A 19315-nucleotide genomic window follows, 5' to 3' on the forward strand; every position below is an offset into this window, starting at 1 on the left:
GCCGCCATGGCCCTGATCTGGCTCCTGCTGCTCAGCCTGTTGGAGCCCGGCTGGCCCGCGGCGGGCACCGGAGCGCGGCTGCCGCGTGATGCAGGCGGCCGCGGAGGCGTCTACGAGCACCTCGGCGGGGCGCCCCGGCGCCGCAAGCTCTACTGCGCCACCAAGTACCACCTGCAGCTGCACCCGAGCGGCCGCGTCAACGGCAGCCTGGAGGACAGCGCCTACAGTGAGTGCCGGGCCCGGCCCTGCGGCGGTTCTCGAGGGCGGGAGCGGCGCCCCGGAGGTGCCCGGGCCCCGGGAAGGGGACGACGCGCCAGGGTGCCCTAGAGAGCAGGCCGCCTCGCCCGGTCAGAAGGAAACGCCCGAGGTTGCCTCGTCTCCCTCCACGTCCCGGACGAGAGCGCGCTGGGACCAGAGGGGAACGGGGACATCACGTCCAGAGGGTCCTGAGGCTTCTCCGGGTCTTGGCGAGCTAGTCGAGTCGGAGGGGAGCGCAGGAGGCGCATCTCGCTCCCGCTCGGCCTGGGTCTGGCGGCTCTGACAAGCGTAAGCCCTTTGGGTTTGCCGGAGAAAAGGTGTTGGAGAAGGCATTCATCATTGTCTTTATTATTTTGACGACTTCTCCTCCTCCTGACGACCCCCGGGGCGCCCCGCCGTCCCCTCCACCTCCTGGATCGCGGCCGCCCAAGTGGCCGCCAGCGCTGCTGCCTCGGCACGGAGGACGCGCGCCCAGGCAGAGCTGGGCTCCGGGGCCGCGGCTACCACCGACAGACCACAGACAGGCAGGCAGTCATCTTACGGGTCACAGTCAGAACCCCTCCCGCCGCCGCCCTTGGCCGCGGAGCAACAGGCAGGGTGGGCGGCACCGCCGCGGGGTGGCGGGCAGTGTGATGAGCGACAGAGCCTCGAAGGAGCGTTTGCCCGGGTCTGGGGACGCAGAGACACCCCACCCCGTAGCCAGGACCCGCAGCCCAACTATGTGTGCGGCGGAGTCCCGCGAGGCTCCAGGCTTTGGTTCCGCCAGCCTGGGAGACCCGGCCTGGCGGCCACGCTGCGCTCTCCAAGCAGGCTAGCGGCGCGGAGCGCCCCACCAGGGGCCCCGACGTAGCTCTGCTCGGTGGGAGCAGGAGAGCGGAGCTCGGCCGGGCAGGGTCAGGATGGGGGCTTGGGAGTGTGGCCGGGGCTGCCGGGGTTCTCCGCTGCGACGTGTGGCGCTCCGGGGGCAGAAAGTTGCACCGTGGGTTCAAGGCGGCGGCGGGAAACCACAGCTTCCTCTGGGAAAGCCGCAGCCCTGCGAAGCTGTGTGCCGGGGACGCCCCCGCGCTGTGCGAGGCTGGCTGTCGCCTGGGAGTCCCCTCGAGCAGGACGCGCTCGTCCCGGACGGGCACCCCTGCCCTCTCCAAATCCAGGCTTCCATTCAGAGGCGCTGGTGCAGAGCCCAAACGCCACGGGCAACCAAGGTGGGCTGCCCGGGAGTGGAGGACAGCGCAGGACTGCCACTGCCCTCGTCTGGCAACCAAACGCGAGCTTCGCTGGGCCCAGGGCCGGCACCCCAGCCTCTGCCAGGCCTGTGTCTCAGGGACCGTAGAGGCCGGCAGACTGCACCCTCCGCACGCCGGGCAAGCCTCCAGTGGTCCCGGACCTGAGCCCGGCGATCACAGCCGCTCTGGACGCCAGGAGTCCTCTGGAGAGGGCGCGGCAGGACGCCCCCAACTTCTTCCAAGTCGCTCTTGGGGGACAATGGCCCGGTCCAGGCCTTTATTGCCAGCCGCAGAGAGCAAGCTGTCTGTGTCCAGAAGGAAAGACGTTAAGGAGTGGAAGGATTTAAATGTTCTTACATCCAGTGGGGAATGGGTGAGCTGGGCGCAGTTTAAGATTGGCCCTTACTTTAGCGAGCTTGGGGTCTAATCCAGCTCCCAGTCCAGTGCCAGACGCATTTGGGTGGTGACCTGTGGATTCTATTATCAAATGGCACCAGACGGCTCCCTCTCCACCTGGGGCCCCAGGTGCAGCAGGGTGGTTTAAGAGACTCCCAGTATCTGCAGCCTGGGTCCGAATTCCAGCCCAAACCTCTGTTCTGGTGGTCTTGGGCACTCCGCCTAACCTCCGTGGTCTCTGCTTCCTTGTCTGTCACATCAGGAAACTGGGTTGTTGAGAGGCTCAAGTGAGCTACCAGGCTCGCAAAGCCACGGTGCCTGGCAAAGGCTCGGCCCCTAGGCCCCTATAAATGTTAATGTTGTTTCCCTCCCCTGAACTTCCGAAGTCACCGCCCTGCTCCCTTCCTGCTGGGTGTGTGTTGCCCTCACCAACCTCCCAATCTGTGCAGGGCTTGGGGCTGTGGGGGGGTGGGCAGTGAATTGGGGGAGGTGCTCACCTCTATGACTCTGTGGGAGGGCAGGGAGTGATGCGCCTTCTGGACTCTTCCCAGGTATCCTGGAGATCACAGCCGTGGAGGTGGGCATTGTGGCCATCAAGGGGCTCTTCTCCGGGCGGTACCTAGCCATGAACAAAAGGGGCCGCCTCTACGCCTCGGTGAGTCCAGTCCCTCGTGCGGGTGGACACTGACCGAATAGTCTCACAGCAGGGGATGGGACAGAGGGCACATGGGCATCCGATGCTTTGTGCAGGGCTGTGCAAGGCCGAGCGGGGACCAGAGCCCTGTGACTCATGCCCAAGTGCTTTTGTTAGAGGCAGCTGCCAGGATGAGCCGCTTGGAGCATGGCCGGCAGGGAGGGTTACACTGGGGGACAACAAGTCCTATGCTCTCAAATGTTTCCAGGTTAGAAAATGTTCCCCCAATACCTTGTCGTCCCCATAGCCCTTCCCTGCAGGATGCAGAGCAGGGAAGGATTGTCCCCCAAATTTCCAGAAACAAACTGGCCCAAGCAAACCTTGGGGTGAAGCGAGGATGTTGGTTGGCATAAAGCTCTTCCTTCGGGTCAGCCAGGGCTCTACCCAGGAGATGTAAGGAGGGCAGGGCAGCCAGTTTTTCCCAAGGGTGGGAGCCGAAGGGGAGTTGATGGGGGCCAGCGTCCCAGGCGTATGGAGCCTCACATCCGGGTCTGGAGCTCAGTCTGGGCCTCCGAGCAACAAAAAAGAGTCTCGCAACTCCACGGGCGTTGGCCATGTCCTCCCTCCGAGGGTTGGGGGTGGGGAATACATGGAGTAAAATACATATAACTAGGAAATTTGCTATCTTCAAACTAGTTATTACATGCAATTCAGCTGATACCTCCTTGGGCAATAAGAGGTTTTCCATCCACACATAACCTAAACGTCAGACCATCTCCCTGCCGTCCCTGCTCTCTATTTAGTCCCTTTGCAGGGAGGGGAAACAGATCCAAATTTCCCTGCGCTCTTTGAAGTCAGGCAGTGTGCTGGAGGAGAGTCGCAGGAAAACCCTCCTTGAAGCCTCGCAGGTTTTAGCTGTTTTGCTACAGGAAATGCAGGGGCTGGAATGCGCCGTTTGTTTTCTCAACCCAGGGGCCTGTTATCAGAAGCTTTGTCTGGGAGCAGGGACTCTCCCAGTGCCCACCTTCTTTTGCATGTGCTTCCAGAGTCTCTAAACTCCAATTGTGGTTTATAAAGAAGTGCCCTTTGCCTGGGGTCAGGTCTGAGTTTTTCTTGAGGGGCTGTGTGGCTCTCCAGGCCCCTGGGACCTTATGACCTAGTGCAGGGAGAGGAGAACTGACTTTGTATTCTTGAAATGGCCTTTAGGCCACCCACAAGTGGCTCTTATCCCTTAGGGAGAGGGGACTCACCCATGCATCCATCCATGTACCCACCCATCCATCTACCCATCCCCCATCGCCCCCCAATCATCCATCCATCCATGCATCCATCCATCCACCCACTCATCCGTCCATACATCCATCTGCCCACCCATCTATCCATCCATCCACCCACCTATCCATCCACCCATCCATCCATCCATCCACCCACCCACCTAAGCATCCATCCATCCATCCATCCATCCACCCACCTATCTATCCATCTATCTATCCATCCATGCATCCATCCGTCATCCAGTGAGCTGCTTGACCATTAGCGATGGTGCAGGTCTTACTGACCATCAAGGAAGCTTTTTGTTCCCACCAGAGAAGTTCATAAAAAGGACAAAGGAGGGCTGACTCAGGTGGGAAAGCCAAAGGTTTCTGCCACCTCTTCCCATGGGGAACCCAGACCCAAGGCTTTGGGAGACAGAACAAGGCATGACTTGGGGGATACCAATGTGTCAGGGTCCATTTGTGGCCTCCTTTGCTGAGAGCTGACTGCCTTAGCTTTGCGGAAGGAGGGAGAGAGGCTCCCAGCCGCACCAGGGGATGACGAGGCCAGTGAGAGCCTGGTGGAATTCTTCAAAGCAACTGTCAGGGAAGGTCTCACTGCCCTGCGGGTGACCTGGGAGGTGTCATTCCTGTCACCTGCTGCCCAGGTCCCCTATCCTGTGCTCCCATAAGTCTGCCTCTTGGCCATCTGAGTTCCCCAGGCTTTGCTTCTCACCGCCCCCCGCCCCAGGCTAGCTCACCCATGTCTGTGGGCCAGTGGCCATCACATGCTGACAGCTCCCAGACTCCAGCTCCGACCTCCTTTCTGAGCTATAGGGAACCCGCGAAAGTCTGAGTGGCCCAGAGACCTTAGGAAGAGGGCAGCACATCCCAAGTGAACTCAGCAGCTCCCCTCTCCCTGCCTAAATTACTGCCCCACTAGCCACTACTCATCCATCCATCCATCCATCATCCACTCATCCATCCATCTATCCATCTATGCATCCATCTATCCATTCATCAACCATCCATCCATCAATCATCCATAAGTCATCCATCTACTCTTCCATTCATCCATCCATCATCCACTCATCCATCCATCATCCACTCATCCATCCATCCATCCATCATCCATTCATCAATCATCCATCCATCAATCACCCATCATCCATCCATCCATCCATCAATCATTCATCCATCGGTCATCCATCTACTCTTCTATTCATCCATCCATCACTCACTCATCCATCCACCTATCCATCCATGCATGCATCCATCCATCCGTCTATGCGTCCATCAGTCATCCATCTACCTACTCTTTTATTCACCCATCCATCTATCTATTCATCCATCCGTCATCCATCCATCCATCGTCCACTCATCCATCCATCCATTCATCAACCATCCATCCACCACCCATCACGTGTTTATTCCTTCATCCATCAAACAAATATTTCCTGGCCACTTATCACATGCCACACTCTGTGATTAGTACCTGGCAAGATCTTCCTAAAATGCAAATCCGATCACATCCTGGCCTCTGGGAACTCCTCGTCATCCACCCAGGTGCCTTCACTCAGCCCATACAGGAGCCAGCCCAGGCCACCTTCTGCTCCCACCTCCCACCTCCCACCATTATTTTGTGACTCATGCCCCAGCTCCAGCTGCTAGAACCCCTCGTGGTTCTCCAAACTATTCATGCTGCTCACTGCTTCATGCCTTTGCCCGTGCTGCCACTGCCTGAAATGTTCCTGTCTCCAGAATGCCCACCTAGAAAGAGTCCACCCATCCCTTCAAATGTCACCTCTCCTCACAGCTTCATTCCCACCCTTCCCATGCTGCCCTCCAGATCCTTGTCCCTATGCCTAGCTGCCCAGCACTGCCCAGGCTGGCTTTCCCAGAGAGCTCCAAGTGCCAGGGAAGCCTGAGCAGGAAGCAGATGGAGCTGGGGGTGGGCGGGGCTCGAGGGAGGGGTTTATGTGAACAGAGGGCCTGGTTGGGACAGTGGGGGGTAGGTCAGACATTGGGAACACTGGCAGGGGACTGTCAACCGCAGGTGTCCAGCCTTGAGCTGACGCCATCTTCCCCGGTCATCTCAGCCACCCCAGGTGCCCCTACGAGGTGCAAGCAGGTGCTGTGCCTACCCCTGCCCAGCAGGCCTCCCATCAGGAAGGCCTGGTCCCCTTACCCTTTGAGGAGCACAGGTCCGTATCCCTGAATGGCCCTCACAAGTGTCCCTGCAAAGTGAAAACCTCTCCTTTGGTTTCCCTGGTCCGTGGGCCTCTGCTCCAGGGGGACATGCCTCCTCTGGCACTGAGGGACCTGGGAGGGACCTGGGATTGGGGACTGCTCACAGTCCAGATCTGAATGGCGCTTGTGGGGAGGGGCTTTGCCTGAGCCCACCCACTTGCGCCCGGGGGAGCCCTGAGCCCACTCGTTCACGCCTGGGGAGTCCTCAGCCCACTCACGCCTGGGGGAGCCCTGAGCCCACCCACTCATGCCAGGGGAGCCCTGAGCCCACCCCACTAATGCCTGGGGAGCCCTGAGTCCGCCCACTCATGCCTGGGGGAGCCCTGAGGCCACCCACTCACACCTGGGGGAGCCCTGAGCCCACCTGCTCATGCCTGACCTGCCCTGAGCCCACACACTCACACCCAGGAGAGGGGAGGGACAGGCACAGGCCAGAACAGCACCACATCCCGCGTGACTCGGGGCCTGGCGCCCCTCTTCTGGGCAGGGTTGTGCACAGGGGTGCAGAGCATCCGCTGAGGGTGGGAGAGCAGGAGAGAGGCAGGGGTGTTGGGGAGAAGCAGCACCAAGGAGATCAGCTCCACCCTTCGCTGCTGTGGACAGCTGTGGCGATCGAAAGAACAGGCTTTGCTACTGCAAACATCCTGCTCCCTGGGTTCCTTCCGGGTCAGATGCTGATGAGTGCGCGCGTCTGGGCCCCATTTGCCCGAGGCCTCTCATGAATGTCTACCTCCACCCAGTAGCTGCATCCGTCACCTGCTCACATGGGGACACACCCCTTGGACTGAGACAGGCCGCCCGGGTCCCCTCTCCGTGACAAAGCCCAGAAGGGAAGGAGATGCCCTTCTGGCTGCCTGTCCCTGCCCTCCAGCCTGCCCGGTCTGCTTGGGAAGAGGTGATACCTCATGGTGATCTGACTTGGCCTGGGCTCTGGGAGCTGGGAGGGCTGGCCTGCCATCCGAGAGGTGCACTACCTGGGCCGGTGGCCCTTGGAATTCTTACCACTTCCAGTGGGAATCGAAGCCCCAACTGGGTTGGCATAAGCCATGCCCACCCCTCCCCACCCCACAGGCCAGAGACACAAGGGGAACCTTGAAAAAGAGCAGCCCAGCCAGGCCTCAGGCACCCTGTGGCAGCGCCCTCTGGGCAGAGTTTACTCTGCCTCTCTCCCTCCATGTGCCCTGCTCCAAGAGGGCAGGGACCCACCTGTCACCCCCGCATCCTTGGTCTGGCAGGATCCCCGCTGATCTCCACTGACAATGTGAAACCCTTCCACGCTCCAGCGTGCACTGGGATGGCCTGCCCGGCATTCGTTCTCTGAATAGCCACATCTGTGTTGAACACAGACTTCCCGTCAGGCTCCTGGTCCTGCTCCATGTATGTTTTTGACCTCAGATGCTGTTGGTGGGACCGCTGTCCCCCACCCTCGGGGTGAGGACAGCGACGCTCAGAAGTCAAGGACCAGGGCTGGGACCTGAACTCAGTGCTTAACTGGAGAACCTGGACCCTCGGACCCCACTGTGCCCCCTCTCCTTACTCTCATCGTTGTCCCCCTCTCTTCTTTGTCTTTTATGCAATTTCTTCCGAAGAGATGGTGGGAGCTGCCTCTTCCTTCGTCCAGATGTCCAGTCCCTGCTGGTGCCCATGCAGCTGTGCTGGGTCAGGCAGCCCCATCTCTGCTCTGCAGCCACATTTGTCCCCATGCTGGGGAGGCCCCAGTCAGTGCCCTCCGTGAGGGGACTGGAGGCTGGGGAGCCCAGAGAGGAGAGGGGGAGAGCGACCCTTCCCGAGCAGTCAGAGGCCCCAGAGTGTCCCGTCTCCTGAGGCTTCTGTAACAAAGGACCACAGACAGGGTGGCTTAAGGAAAAGGTTGACACACGATTTTGTGAAGCGTTCCATATTTTTTGAACGACCCCCCGGTGGCGCAGTAGTTAAGCACTCAGCTGCTAACCACGAGTCGTTCTGCAGGAGAAAGATGTGACAGTCTGCTTTTCTAAAGATTACAGCCTTGGAAACCCTGTGGGGCAGTTCTACTCTGTCCTGCAGGGTCACTATGAGTCGGAATTCAACTCGACAGCAATGGGTTTGGGTTTTATTCTCTCTCAGTTCTGGAGACTATACATCCGAAATCAAGTGTTGGCAGGGCCACACTCCCTCCACAGGCTCTAGGGGACGATCGATCCTTCCTGGCCTCTTCCAGCTTCTGGGGGCCCCAGGCGTTCCTTGGCTTGTGGCCGCATCACTCCCATCTCTGCCTCCGTCTTCCCTCTGTGTCTTTCTGTCTGTGTCTTTCTTCTTATAAGGACGCCTGTTATATTGGATCAGGGCTGAAAGTAAGGTGCCGCAGGGCCGTGCTCTCTCTGGGGCTCTAGGGGCGGATCCTTCCTTGCCTGTTCTAGCTGCTGGTGGCAGCTGGCATTCCTTGGCTTGTGGCCACATCACTCCACCTCTGGCTTCATCTGCACACAGCCGTCTCCTCTGTGCGTGTCTGTCTCTGTCTTCACATCGTCTTCTTCCCAGTGTCTCTCTGTATCTCTGTGTCTCTTCTTAAAATGACACTGGTCATACTGGATTTATAGTCCATGCTACTTCCAGTGTGACCTCCTCTCAACTAATTCCATCTGCAAACACTCTATTTCCAAATAAGGTCACATTCACAGACATGGGGTGGGGAGGTAGGACTTGAACACATCTTTTGGGGTACAGATTCTCCCCACGACACAGAGAAAGTGACACTTGAACTGAACCCTGGAGGCCAAGTTCACCATGGAGGAAGGGCTGCTGGACATGTGTGCACATGTGTGTGTACGTGTGTGCATGTGTACATGTGTGTGTATCTATGTACGTGTATGCATGTATGTCTGCGCATTTTGTGCACTTTTGTGTGTGTGTGCATTGGGGGTGTAGGGGGCGAGAACGCAGGCGTGTTGGATGGGTATGAGTGGCTGGGCTCAGCAGGAGCAGAGGAGTGGGGAGGGAGGCGTTGGGAGGAGCCAACCTCCCCCCGCAGCCCGTCACCATCCAGCGTGGCCCCTGACCACGGTGTCTCGCCCCCGCAGGAGAGCTACAATGCCGAGTGTGAGTTTGTGGAGCGCATCCACGAGCTGGGTTACAACACCTACGCCTCCCGGCTGTACCGGACGATGCCCAGCGGGCCCGGGGCCCGGCGCCAGCCTAGCACGGCCGAAAGACTGTGGTACGTGTCTGTGAATGGCAAGGGCCGGCCCCGCCGGGGCTTCAAGACGCGCCGCACGCAGAAGTCCTCTTTGTTCCTGCCCCGCGTGCTGGACCACAAGGACCACGAGATGGTCCGGCGGCTGCAGGGTGGCGCTGGGCTCTGGGGCGGCCTGGCCAGGCCACCGGGCAAGGGCCCCCAGCAGCGGCGGCGGCAGCAACAGAGGAAGCAGAGCCAGGGCACCCACGCTCAGCCCCCCAGGCACGGAGAACACGCGGAGGGGTGATGCTCTGGCACCTTCTGGCCCCACACTGGGTTCCAAAGTCACGGACATGGGGCTCCAAGGTCACGGCTGAGCCCAGCCGAGGCAGGTGTGAACTGGCCAATGCCTGTGGTGTTCACCATGTCAGCTCCTAGCCAACCAAAGGACAGGTTTCATAACAAACTCTCCCCCAAGCACCCCATGCCCCATTTCTTACTCCTGGGCGGGCTCCATTTTTGAGACCAGCAGAACACAGGACCAGCCCTTCTGATCTTCACAGACGAGGGTTAAAGCAGAGCCAAGGGGTGGGAGGAGGGGGAGGGCAGCTCTGAGTGCGAGACGCGGTGGGTGGACATTGGCTAGCAGCCCCTTGCCCGTGGGGGGACCACCAGACATGCCAGGTCCCAGCGGACCGAGGGGTTTCCCGGCAGCACACAGCACGGGGGTTTGCGTAACTGAAACATTAAAGTATTTCATTCCACTTTGTTATTTAATAGATTACAATGTGGCCTGAGGAAACACTTGTGGGTTCCACATGCCCCTATTTCTTGTGATGATAGGGAAGTCTGTTCCTTTAGAACAGTGTCGGCCTTTCTTGCGTCCACTGCTGTTTTCAGATGTAAGATTGTATTCTGAGAAATTGGGCTAGAGAAGCGTTTTGATCCCCTGGTTTTGAAAGTTACTGTTTTTTTAAATGAATAGATGGTCTGTGTAGATGGAACCAATAGGCTTATGCATGAGTGTTGTGTGTGCGTGTGTGTGCGCACAAATGTGTACTCCTGTGTGTGTCTGAATGTGTCTATGTGTGTTGACAGGAGAGTGTCTGTGTGTGCGTGTATTCCTGGGTGTGTGTGTACGTGCGCATACGTGCATGTGTGTGTGTGTTACGTGTCTGCAGGAGCGTGTATTCCTGGGTGTGTCTGAGTGTGTATGTGTTTGCGTGTGTAGGGGTGTATGTTTGCACATTCCCGAGAGTGTGTGTAATCCTCACACATGAATACACTTGTGTGTGTGTACGTGCATGAGTGTGTTAGTGTGTGCATGTGCACGAGTGCGTATGTGTATTTTCCTAGGAGAGTGTGGTCCTGTGTCTGTGTATGCATGAATACACTTGTGTGTGTGTATGCATGAGTATGTGTGTGTGTGGAGAGAGAGAGAGAAATGTGTACCTTGCTCTAGAGCCCCGCACGGCCCCTCCGTCCTGCAGCCGTGTGCTTTCTGGGGGCAATTCCGCGTCTCTGTTCCATAGCAGACATAACACCCCCCCGCCTCACCTTCACGACCCGGTCATCCGTGCCACCTGCTGCAAGGACCTTGAACGTTCCTGCTTTTGCCTAAGAAAGCAAACCTCCAAGCCCATCCCTGCCGGCCTTGAGCCAGGTGTCCCTTCTGCCTCCCCTAACAATGGCTGTGGGCGGGGTCCCCTGGGGCCGGCCCAGGGGAGGGGTGTGGCCGGGGCCGGTGCTCCTGCTTGGTGGGATCCGGGAGTCCCACGATCTGCCCAGATCAACCAGACAGAGAGGAGGCGGGGCTCAGCACCAGCGCGCGTGTGACATGCGTGAAAATCCTGGCAAAGACTGCCGAGTGTAAGGCCTCGGCGCCCAGTGTGGCCAGCGAGTCGGACTCCCAGATATTATCCCCTGTAGACATGGACACTGGTGGCCACAGCCAAGAGCAGTGGCTCACACTGAGCTCACTGGGGGTGACACTCGTCATCCGGAACGATCGGGGGCAGCGCTGGTATTGTTGCCATTTTGCAGATGAGACTGAGGCTCAGCAAGGCGGACACTCCCGGCCGTATAGTTGGGGCGGGGGCAGCAGCGGCCCACCACGGGACTTGCTGCTACTCCATCCGCAGACGGTCGCCCAAGAATGGGAGGGGGATGTGGCCTGGTTTGACCTCCCACCTGCTCTGTGCCCAAGTACCCCCCATCTCACAGAGGGGACGCTGAGGCTCCAAGGAAGCGTGACCCACGTGGGGTGTGGTCTGGGCCTGCAGCAGGTGGTGAGTGATGCCTGAGACGCCGAGTTCCCATAAGGAGGTTGGGTTTGCGCAGGCAGTGTGGTAGCTGGCACTCTGCACCACCTCCTGACCCTGAAGATGCGTGGCCTGGCCCTGGGGGCCTTGCTCTCTGCCAGCTCCTGGTGGGGGGAGCCAGGCCCACGCCCTCGGAGCCCTGGCCCCCAGCGAGGCAAATTCCAGTGCTGCTGCGTGTCTGCGGGACAACGGGAGCGGGCAGCTCTCCCTGGCACAAGTCCGGCCAGCACCCCGGTGATGTCCACATCCACCCAGGCCTTGATCCTTCCCCCATTGCCTCTGCTGCCCAACTCAGCACAGCCAGGGCTGAATCCTCGAGGCCTGGCGTCAGGGGACACCCAGGAGGCTCTGAGGCCCCCACTTGTCTCTGCATTGACTGCCACTGTCCCTCCATCAACCAGCGCCATGGAGATGACCCCGACTCAGGTAGACCCCACGTGGTCCGAGGAAAACTGTGCTCCATAGGATTTTCACTGGCTGATTTTTTAGAAGTAGATTCTCAGGTCTTTCTTCTGAGGCACCTCTGGGTGGACTCAAACCACCAACCTTCAGGTTAGCAGCTGAGTGCCTTCACCGTTTGCACACCCAGGGACGTCTCCTTCCTTCATAGAACATGCAAATCCCCAGAGTCCTCAAGGTGAGGGCGGGGGTAGGGGTGGGGAAGTGAGGGGTGGGCATGGTCTGGAGCCCCTGCTTCACTGCGGAAGGAAAACAGAGGGCAGAAGTGGTCTGAGCATGCAGGCAGATCTGGGGGGTGGGATGCCCTAGAGGGAAAATGCGGTGGATGAGGCCCTCTGCACCCAGCCCCTTCCCTGCAGGGCCTGGGCCCACCCTGGGCTTGCCCTCCCCGGCCTGAGGCCCAGAGTGGGCAGAGGCTGGGGACAGGCCCCCTGTGTACCTGAGTAGATGCACCTGGGCCAGGAGGGGGCGTCCAGAGGTGGCAGATCTGTGGCTTTGGGGGCAGCAGACATACGCCTTGCATTCCCCATCTCCCCATCTGCCCAGCCACGGCTTGTCGAGAAGAGGAGGGAGGGGGCCGAGGGGGCAGGGCCAGGTCTTTGGCTGCCCAGGGTCTGGGATTTGGGGACTGAACTTGTGGGGTGTCCAGCAGGTCCCCTGCCCGTCCACTGGCTTGTGGAGGGAGACAGGTAGTGGCCTCAGGAGGTGTGAGCTGCTCTCACTAGGGGCAGAAGCAAGGGGACTGAATGGCAGGGTCTGGCCCACCCCTGCTGCCCACACAGCCCAAGGTGGCCAGGCCCACGGGAAGCCAAAGATGAGGACCCCCACTGCCCACCTCAGCCCCAGCCCCTGCGGCCACTAGTCCCTCTCACTACCATGGGGCGGCGCTGGGACCCAGCCTCAGCTGCTGGGAGTGGTCTTTGAACCCTCGACGGGCTCAGAGGCCTCCCGTCTCCCCAGGGTTTGATGGACTTGGGAAGGTGAACAAGCAGGTCTATGATCAGTGCCCTCCATCGGAGGGCGACCCCAAATTCCAGGGTGTGCCAGATATAGCCCCGAGCTGACCTGCTGACCTCGTCTTCTCGGCTGCAATCGCTCAAATACCTGGTGTCCCACATGTGTGCCTGAGCACAGCTGGGGTCTGTGCTCACGCCTGGGGACGGGACATGGGCGAGGGGCTTCTAGGTGGGAAAAAGGCCACATGAGTGTTGGACTCAGACTGAAAAAAACCCAAACCCGTTGCAGCGGAGTCAATTCTGTCAGACACCTGACTCAAATGCAGCCCTGACCACTTCTGTCGCTTTGCAGCAGATGATGATACGCTTGATGCCACGTAGTCCCCATCAGCCTCTGCCTCTCTCAGCCTCGGTCTCCTCACCCGTCAAATGCGGCTCTCATAGTGGTCCTTGGGGTGTGCTGGGATGACAAAGCCACGAGAGAATGGGGGACAGGACTGCACTGGTCTTCCCGGAGAGGGGCTGGGAGACCACCAAGGGTAACAAGTACCTCCCCCAGATGCCCATTCTGCAGCGCTCCTGTTTCAGGGGCTGGCAACACAGGCTTCAAAGGTGAGCGTAAAAATGGCGTGGCAGGGGGGTCTGACCTCTTTTAACTTCACAAGGGGGAAGGAGAGTTGAGATCAACAGCCCAAGGCTGATTCCTATGATGCAGACGTCAGACATACCTCCTCTCTCCAACCTTTTTACCAATTCTGACACCAGCCGTCCCTCCCACGGCACTCGCAACTTCTCTGCTGGGTTCGACAATTCGTTGCAATGGCCACATAGAATTCACAGATCATACAGTTATGGAGTTTATAGGGAAGTAACAGGTTACAATTCAGGTTCAGGAATGCTCAGGATACAGTTCTTCCATCAGGACAGCCTCTTCTCAGCTGAGCCTGTGGGTCTCTTTCTGGCCCTCGGCCTCTGCCCTGCTCTTGTACTTCCATCACTAAGTGCCTAGAGATACCCCACTCTGCCAGTAAGCCTCTGCCGGAAGGCGCTCAGCTCTAGCTCCGTGAGTCGGCACACCCACCGTGGTGTCTCCTGCCAGTCTCCTGGTTCTGCTGCCACCGTTTCTCTGCCACTGCTTCTAGCCATCTCCAGTGTTTCTGCTGTCCCTCTCTGTCCTGGTTCTGCTGCCTCTGTCTGTCTTCCATGTTACCGTTCCCTCTTTCTGTCTCCTGGGTTGAGGAGGTTCTCAGCGCAGGGATCCCGAGTCCGAAGGACGTGCTCCATTCTTGGCTCTTCTTTCTTGGTGGTGATAAGATCCTCACTTCTCACCTCTGGGATGGCTCACTTTAAGCCTAGCAGGATAGCAAAACTGACCAATGCCCTCCTTAGTGTTCCATACACCTTATTTGCATGGTCCTATCCCCACACAGTGCCATGTACTTTATTTACATTATTAGCAAGCTACCTAATCCCCTTGGATTTACGTAGTCCCACCAAGTCATTTGGTGGGCGTTACAGACTATGGCTAGAAGGGCCGTATTAAGAAATTCACTGCATCGCAGTGAGGAAGGAACCGAAAGTTTTATGCGGCAAAGGGAATGTTGATGGTGAGCTGTGAAACCCAGCAGCTTGGGCAAGCTGACTTCAAGATAGACATTCCAAGAATTCATTTATTATCGTTGATGAAATAACATTTAGTGCTATTCAGGAAATTTGTAATCCTACATACATATATACATCTTTCAATCCCCCCTCATCCATTCACCCATCCATCTATCCATCCATCCATCCACACATCCACCCACCCATCTATCCATCCATCCACCTATCCATTCATCTACCCATCCATCCACCTACCCATCTATTCACCTATCCATCTATCCATCCATCCATCCACCTATCCATCCAGCCATTATCCATCTATCCATCTACCTACCAAACCACCTAGCCACCCATGCATCCATCCATACATATACCCATCCATGCATCCATCCATCCGTCCGTCCATCCATCCATCCATCCATCCATCCATCCATCCATCCATCCATCCATCCATCCACCTACCCATCTACTATCCATCCAGCATATGTCAGCATCAGCCAAAAGCCAAACCCCGTGCTGGGCAGGGAGGCTCAAGAGGAGACACAGCCCATCCATGCTCACGAGGAGCCTGCAGCCTCATGGTGGGAGAGAGGCATGGCTCTAAAGCAGCAGGCTGGGAGCAGTGACCTGAGAAACCGGGGAAAGGCTGGGGTGGGGACCCTGCTCTTGGGAGCCAGTGCCTTGTGCCCAGCCAACCGCAAACTGCCACCAAGATAACAACTGACAACATCCTCAGAGACAAACTGAAGCACCCCCGACCCCCAGCAAGCCATCAGAGTTGCCCTGCGACATGGAAAGGTCTGGACTGAAGGGCTGGAAGCAGGGGTGGGGAAGTGGAGCAGAGGAGGTGCTGGCTTGGCGGCGAGGGTGTTCAGAGCTGCGGGCTTCAGACCTGGGCCACCCTGGCTTTCAATCTCCATGCTCCCTTCACAGACGGAGGCCGGTAAGTCCTCTAACTTCGCAGACCCTTCGTTTCCCCCTCTGAAATGGGGACAATAATGACACCTACCATAGGTAGACTGAGGGTCAGCAGGCTCTGGAATGTCAGCCTGATGTCCCCACACCGGCTCTGGGGCCATCGGGAGGCAGTCGTGGTAAGAACGATCGAAAGTCCTCTTCGTTGAGGGCTAACCCACCGCCAGGCTATCCCAAGAGCTTCGCGTTGTGTCTAAACACACGCCATGGGAGGGCTCCTGGAGTCCTTGAACAACTCTGCACGCAGGGTTACTGTCGTCACTTCACCCATGAGGAGCCTGACTCCCAGGAAGGATACCTAATGCAGGCCAGATGACACAGAGGTCAAGATGGGACCCAGGATACCTGTCCAGGCAGGGGCAAACCTGCCCAGCTCCCCAAGGAGGATGGAGCCACCCCCAGGACCCTCTTCACCTTTGCTGAGTCCATGGGGAATGCTGGCTGGATACTTGTAGAAGAGAGAATGAGTCGGGGAAGCCCACCTTGCCCATTCGATGCTTCAGACTGGGCTCTTTATAAGACATTTCTTTCTAACCTTTCTCCATGAACTCTCTCATTGAAAGAACAAGCCTATTTGAAAGTTCTCTTGTCTCAGGAGGGGAGACTGGACCTGCACGCATGCAGCAAGCCCTGGTGATTTGTTCTAAATAATCACCTCTTTTCAGCAGAATGCTCCCTGTTCTCCTGCCTCCTGTGCCCCTCACCCTTCCTCAGTTAACACTCCAGCCACACTGTTCCAGCCATCCCATGCTCTTCCCTGCCACAGGCCGTTTGCACCTGTTGTCTGCCGGGAATAGTCTTCCCTCTGCTCTTCACCTGGCTGTGCCTTCTCAATCCTCACCTCCTCAGAGAGGCCCTCAGCAACCACCCTCTCCACCTCACGGCCCCGTCTTATTTTTTTCTAGTGCCTTGTTATTTTTCTTCACAGAACCTGACAAATCCGTAATTATCTAGTTAATTGCCCATTCACTGCCTGCCAGTCCCCTACCAATCACCCACCCAGGGGGCGAGACACCTGGGTGATTTATCCACAACTCCAGTCCTTCCTCAGCTGAGGGTTGTCCACAGGGACAGCTACTCTGCGCACTTCTGGCCTACCCCTTCCTGAAAAGAAACCCACGTGCTTGTGGTAGAAGTCTTGGGGAGTCTGCGCACGGAAGGGTGAGGACCAAGGGGATGTGGGTGGAACACTGGCAGTGTCTGCTACACGCTGTTATTATTTGCTTTTGCTTGTTGTTAGGTGCTGTCAAGTCAGTTCCGACTCCTAGCGACCCCACGTACAACAGAACTAAACACCGCCCGCTCCCGCGCCATCCTCACAAGCGTTGTTATGCTCGAGCCCGTTGTTGCAGGCTCCATCTCGTCGGGGGTCTTTCTCTTTTTTTGCTGACCCTCTACTTTACCAAGCATGATGTCCTTGTCCAGGGACTTGTCCCTCCGGATAACATGTCCAAAGTACGTGAGACAAAGTCTCGCTCTCCTCCCTTCTAAGGAGCATTCTAGCTGTACTTCTTCCAAGACAGATTTGTTAATGTTTCTGGCAGTCCATGATATTCAATATTCTTCGCCAACACCATCATTCAAAGGCATCGATTTGCCTTTTGCAGATGACAAAACTGAGGCTCAGAGAGGTTAGGGATTTTCTCCAAGCCACACAGTCAGTAAGGGGCATGTCAGGGCTGGGACCAGGTCTCTTGGTCTCAGCACTTATAATACTCTCCCACATGGTGTCCGAGGAACAGGGGCAGGACAGTCAGGACATCAAGAACAGGGAAGAGGGGTGCGCCCACTGTGGAAAACAGTCTGGCAGTTCCTGAGATTACACCCAGGGATACCAATGGCCCAGCAATTCCACTCCTGGGTATATACTCAGTGAAAAAACAATCTGTGCACAAACGTTCAGAGTAGCATTATTCACAATCGCCAGAAAGTGGAAGCAAACATCCATTGACTGATGGACAAATAAAGAAAACGTGGCATATCCACACAAGGGGACATTATGCAGCAATAAAAAGAAATGATACACGCTACAGTATGGATGGACCCCCAAAAAGTTATGCTGAGTGAAAGAAGACAGTCACAAAAGACCACATGTGGTATGACCTCATTTATATGAAGTACATGGAAAGGGGAAACTATAGAAACAGAAAGTAGATTAGTGTTTGCCTAGGGCTGGGGGAAGGTGCCCTTGTGGTACAATGGTTGAGCGCTAGACTGCCAGCCTACATGTCTTCTGCTGTTCGAACCCACCAGTGACTTCATGGGAGAAAGACCTGGCCATCTGCTCCTGGAAAGATGACAGCCTAAGAAATCCCATGGGGCAGTTCTACTCTGTCCTGTAGGGTGGCTCTGAGTCAGAATCGACTCGACGGCATGCAACAACAGGGCTAAGGGGATTGGGGATACATTGGTGTACGGGATCCTTTGTGAGTAATAAACATGTTCTAAAATTGATTGTGGTGATGGTTGCACCAAACCAAAAAAATCCATTGCCGTTGAGTTGATTCTGCCTTATGGTGACCCTACAGAACAGAGTAGAACTGTCCCATAAAGTTTCCAAGGAGCGGCTGGTGGATTCGAACTGCCGACCTTTTGGTTAGCAGCCATAGCTCTTCACCACTGCGCCACCAGGGCAACCCTGGGAATATACTAAAAACCATTTGAATTGTTCACTTTCAGTGGATGGAGTGTGTGATATGTGAATCATGTCTCAACAAAGTTGCTACCCTATGGAGCAGCCCTACTCTGCACACATGGGGTTGCCATGAGTCGGAATCAACTCAATGACCACTAACAACAACAAAGTAGTTATAAAAAGAATACGGCACAGTCACGTCTGCAAGTCTTTTGGTGAGGGTGGGGCTGGCCAGGCCTTCATCACCCCTTGCGAGCAATTGGGGAGGCAGAAGGTGGGGGCGAGTGTGGCAGAGGTGGCCTGGGAGGACGCATGGCCTGCAGTACCCCATCCTGCCAGCAGATGGCAGTGCCCTCAGCAACAACTTCACCACCTGTGGTCCTGGACTTTGCTGGGTTTCCAAGGTGAAGCCAAGCTGGTGGAGAAGGTCTGGCCCAGCCGGTAGACTTGGCGGATGATGATGCCTCTTTGCCCCTTGGCGTGCTTGCAGTGGCTGCTCGGTCACCCCGGTCTGGCAGTGGGGAGGGAGTGGTGTCCCCTGATTCGGGAATGACTGACCAACCCTGAGGGGCTGGGAGCAGTACCAGACCATCTTGGAGTGCCCAGTATGCCACAAGGGGGGCAGAGGGCCCACCTTCATGCTGCACACAAGGGTCAGGGCATGGCCAAGGAGGGGGCTGTGGGCCTGGGTCCTGGCCTGACCCTGCCGACAGAGTCACCTTCCAGGCCAGCCAGGGTAGGGTATGCAGCAGGCGCTTATTACTCCTGGGCTTGTAGGTGATCCTCACAAGGTGTCTGTCTTCCCCTTGTGTGTGTGTCTCTGTGTCTATCCTGGTCTTTAGAACTCAGAGGGGATTAGGTTTAGGACCCATCCTGCACAGGTATGAGCTCATTAATGTAACAAAAGAAACACAATTTCCAAACAGGATCCCAGCCACACTACAAGGCCCAGGAATTCGGCAGATATTCTGGGGGCCATAATTCAATCCATAACAATGATGATGATGATGATTGTGGTGGAGGTGGGGAGGGTGAGGAGAAGCAGAAAGAGGAGGGGCTTTTATTGGGCTCTTGCCAACTCTGCCACTTTGCCTGATCCTCCTCAGCTCTCTGAGTTGTGTTTGAATTCTCCTCATTTGACAGATAGGGAACCAAGGCTCAGAGAAGGCAAGCAACTTGCCCAAGGTCACGCAGCATCC

At 57.1% G+C, this 19315-nt stretch overlaps 1 protein-coding gene across 1 annotated transcript; it reads left to right on the plus strand.

Moving 5' to 3' along the window:
- The first annotated feature begins 6 nt into the window (after positions 1-6).
- On the plus strand, positions 7-9475 carry FGF3 (fibroblast growth factor 3). The gene is made up of 3 exons (XM_004383881.1): positions 7-226; positions 2429-2532; positions 9074-9475. Exons 1-3 carry the CDS (start codon positions 7-9, stop codon positions 9473-9475), a joined length of 726 nt encoding a protein of 241 aa, XP_004383938.1.
- The last annotated feature ends 9840 nt before the right edge of the window (positions 9476-19315 follow it).

Source organism: Trichechus manatus, unplaced genomic scaffold, assembly GCF_000243295.1.
Source record: "Trichechus manatus latirostris isolate Lorelei unplaced genomic scaffold, TriManLat1.0 scaffold00113, whole genome shotgun sequence".
Taxonomy (NCBI): Eukaryota; Metazoa; Chordata; class Mammalia; order Sirenia; family Trichechidae; genus Trichechus; species Trichechus manatus.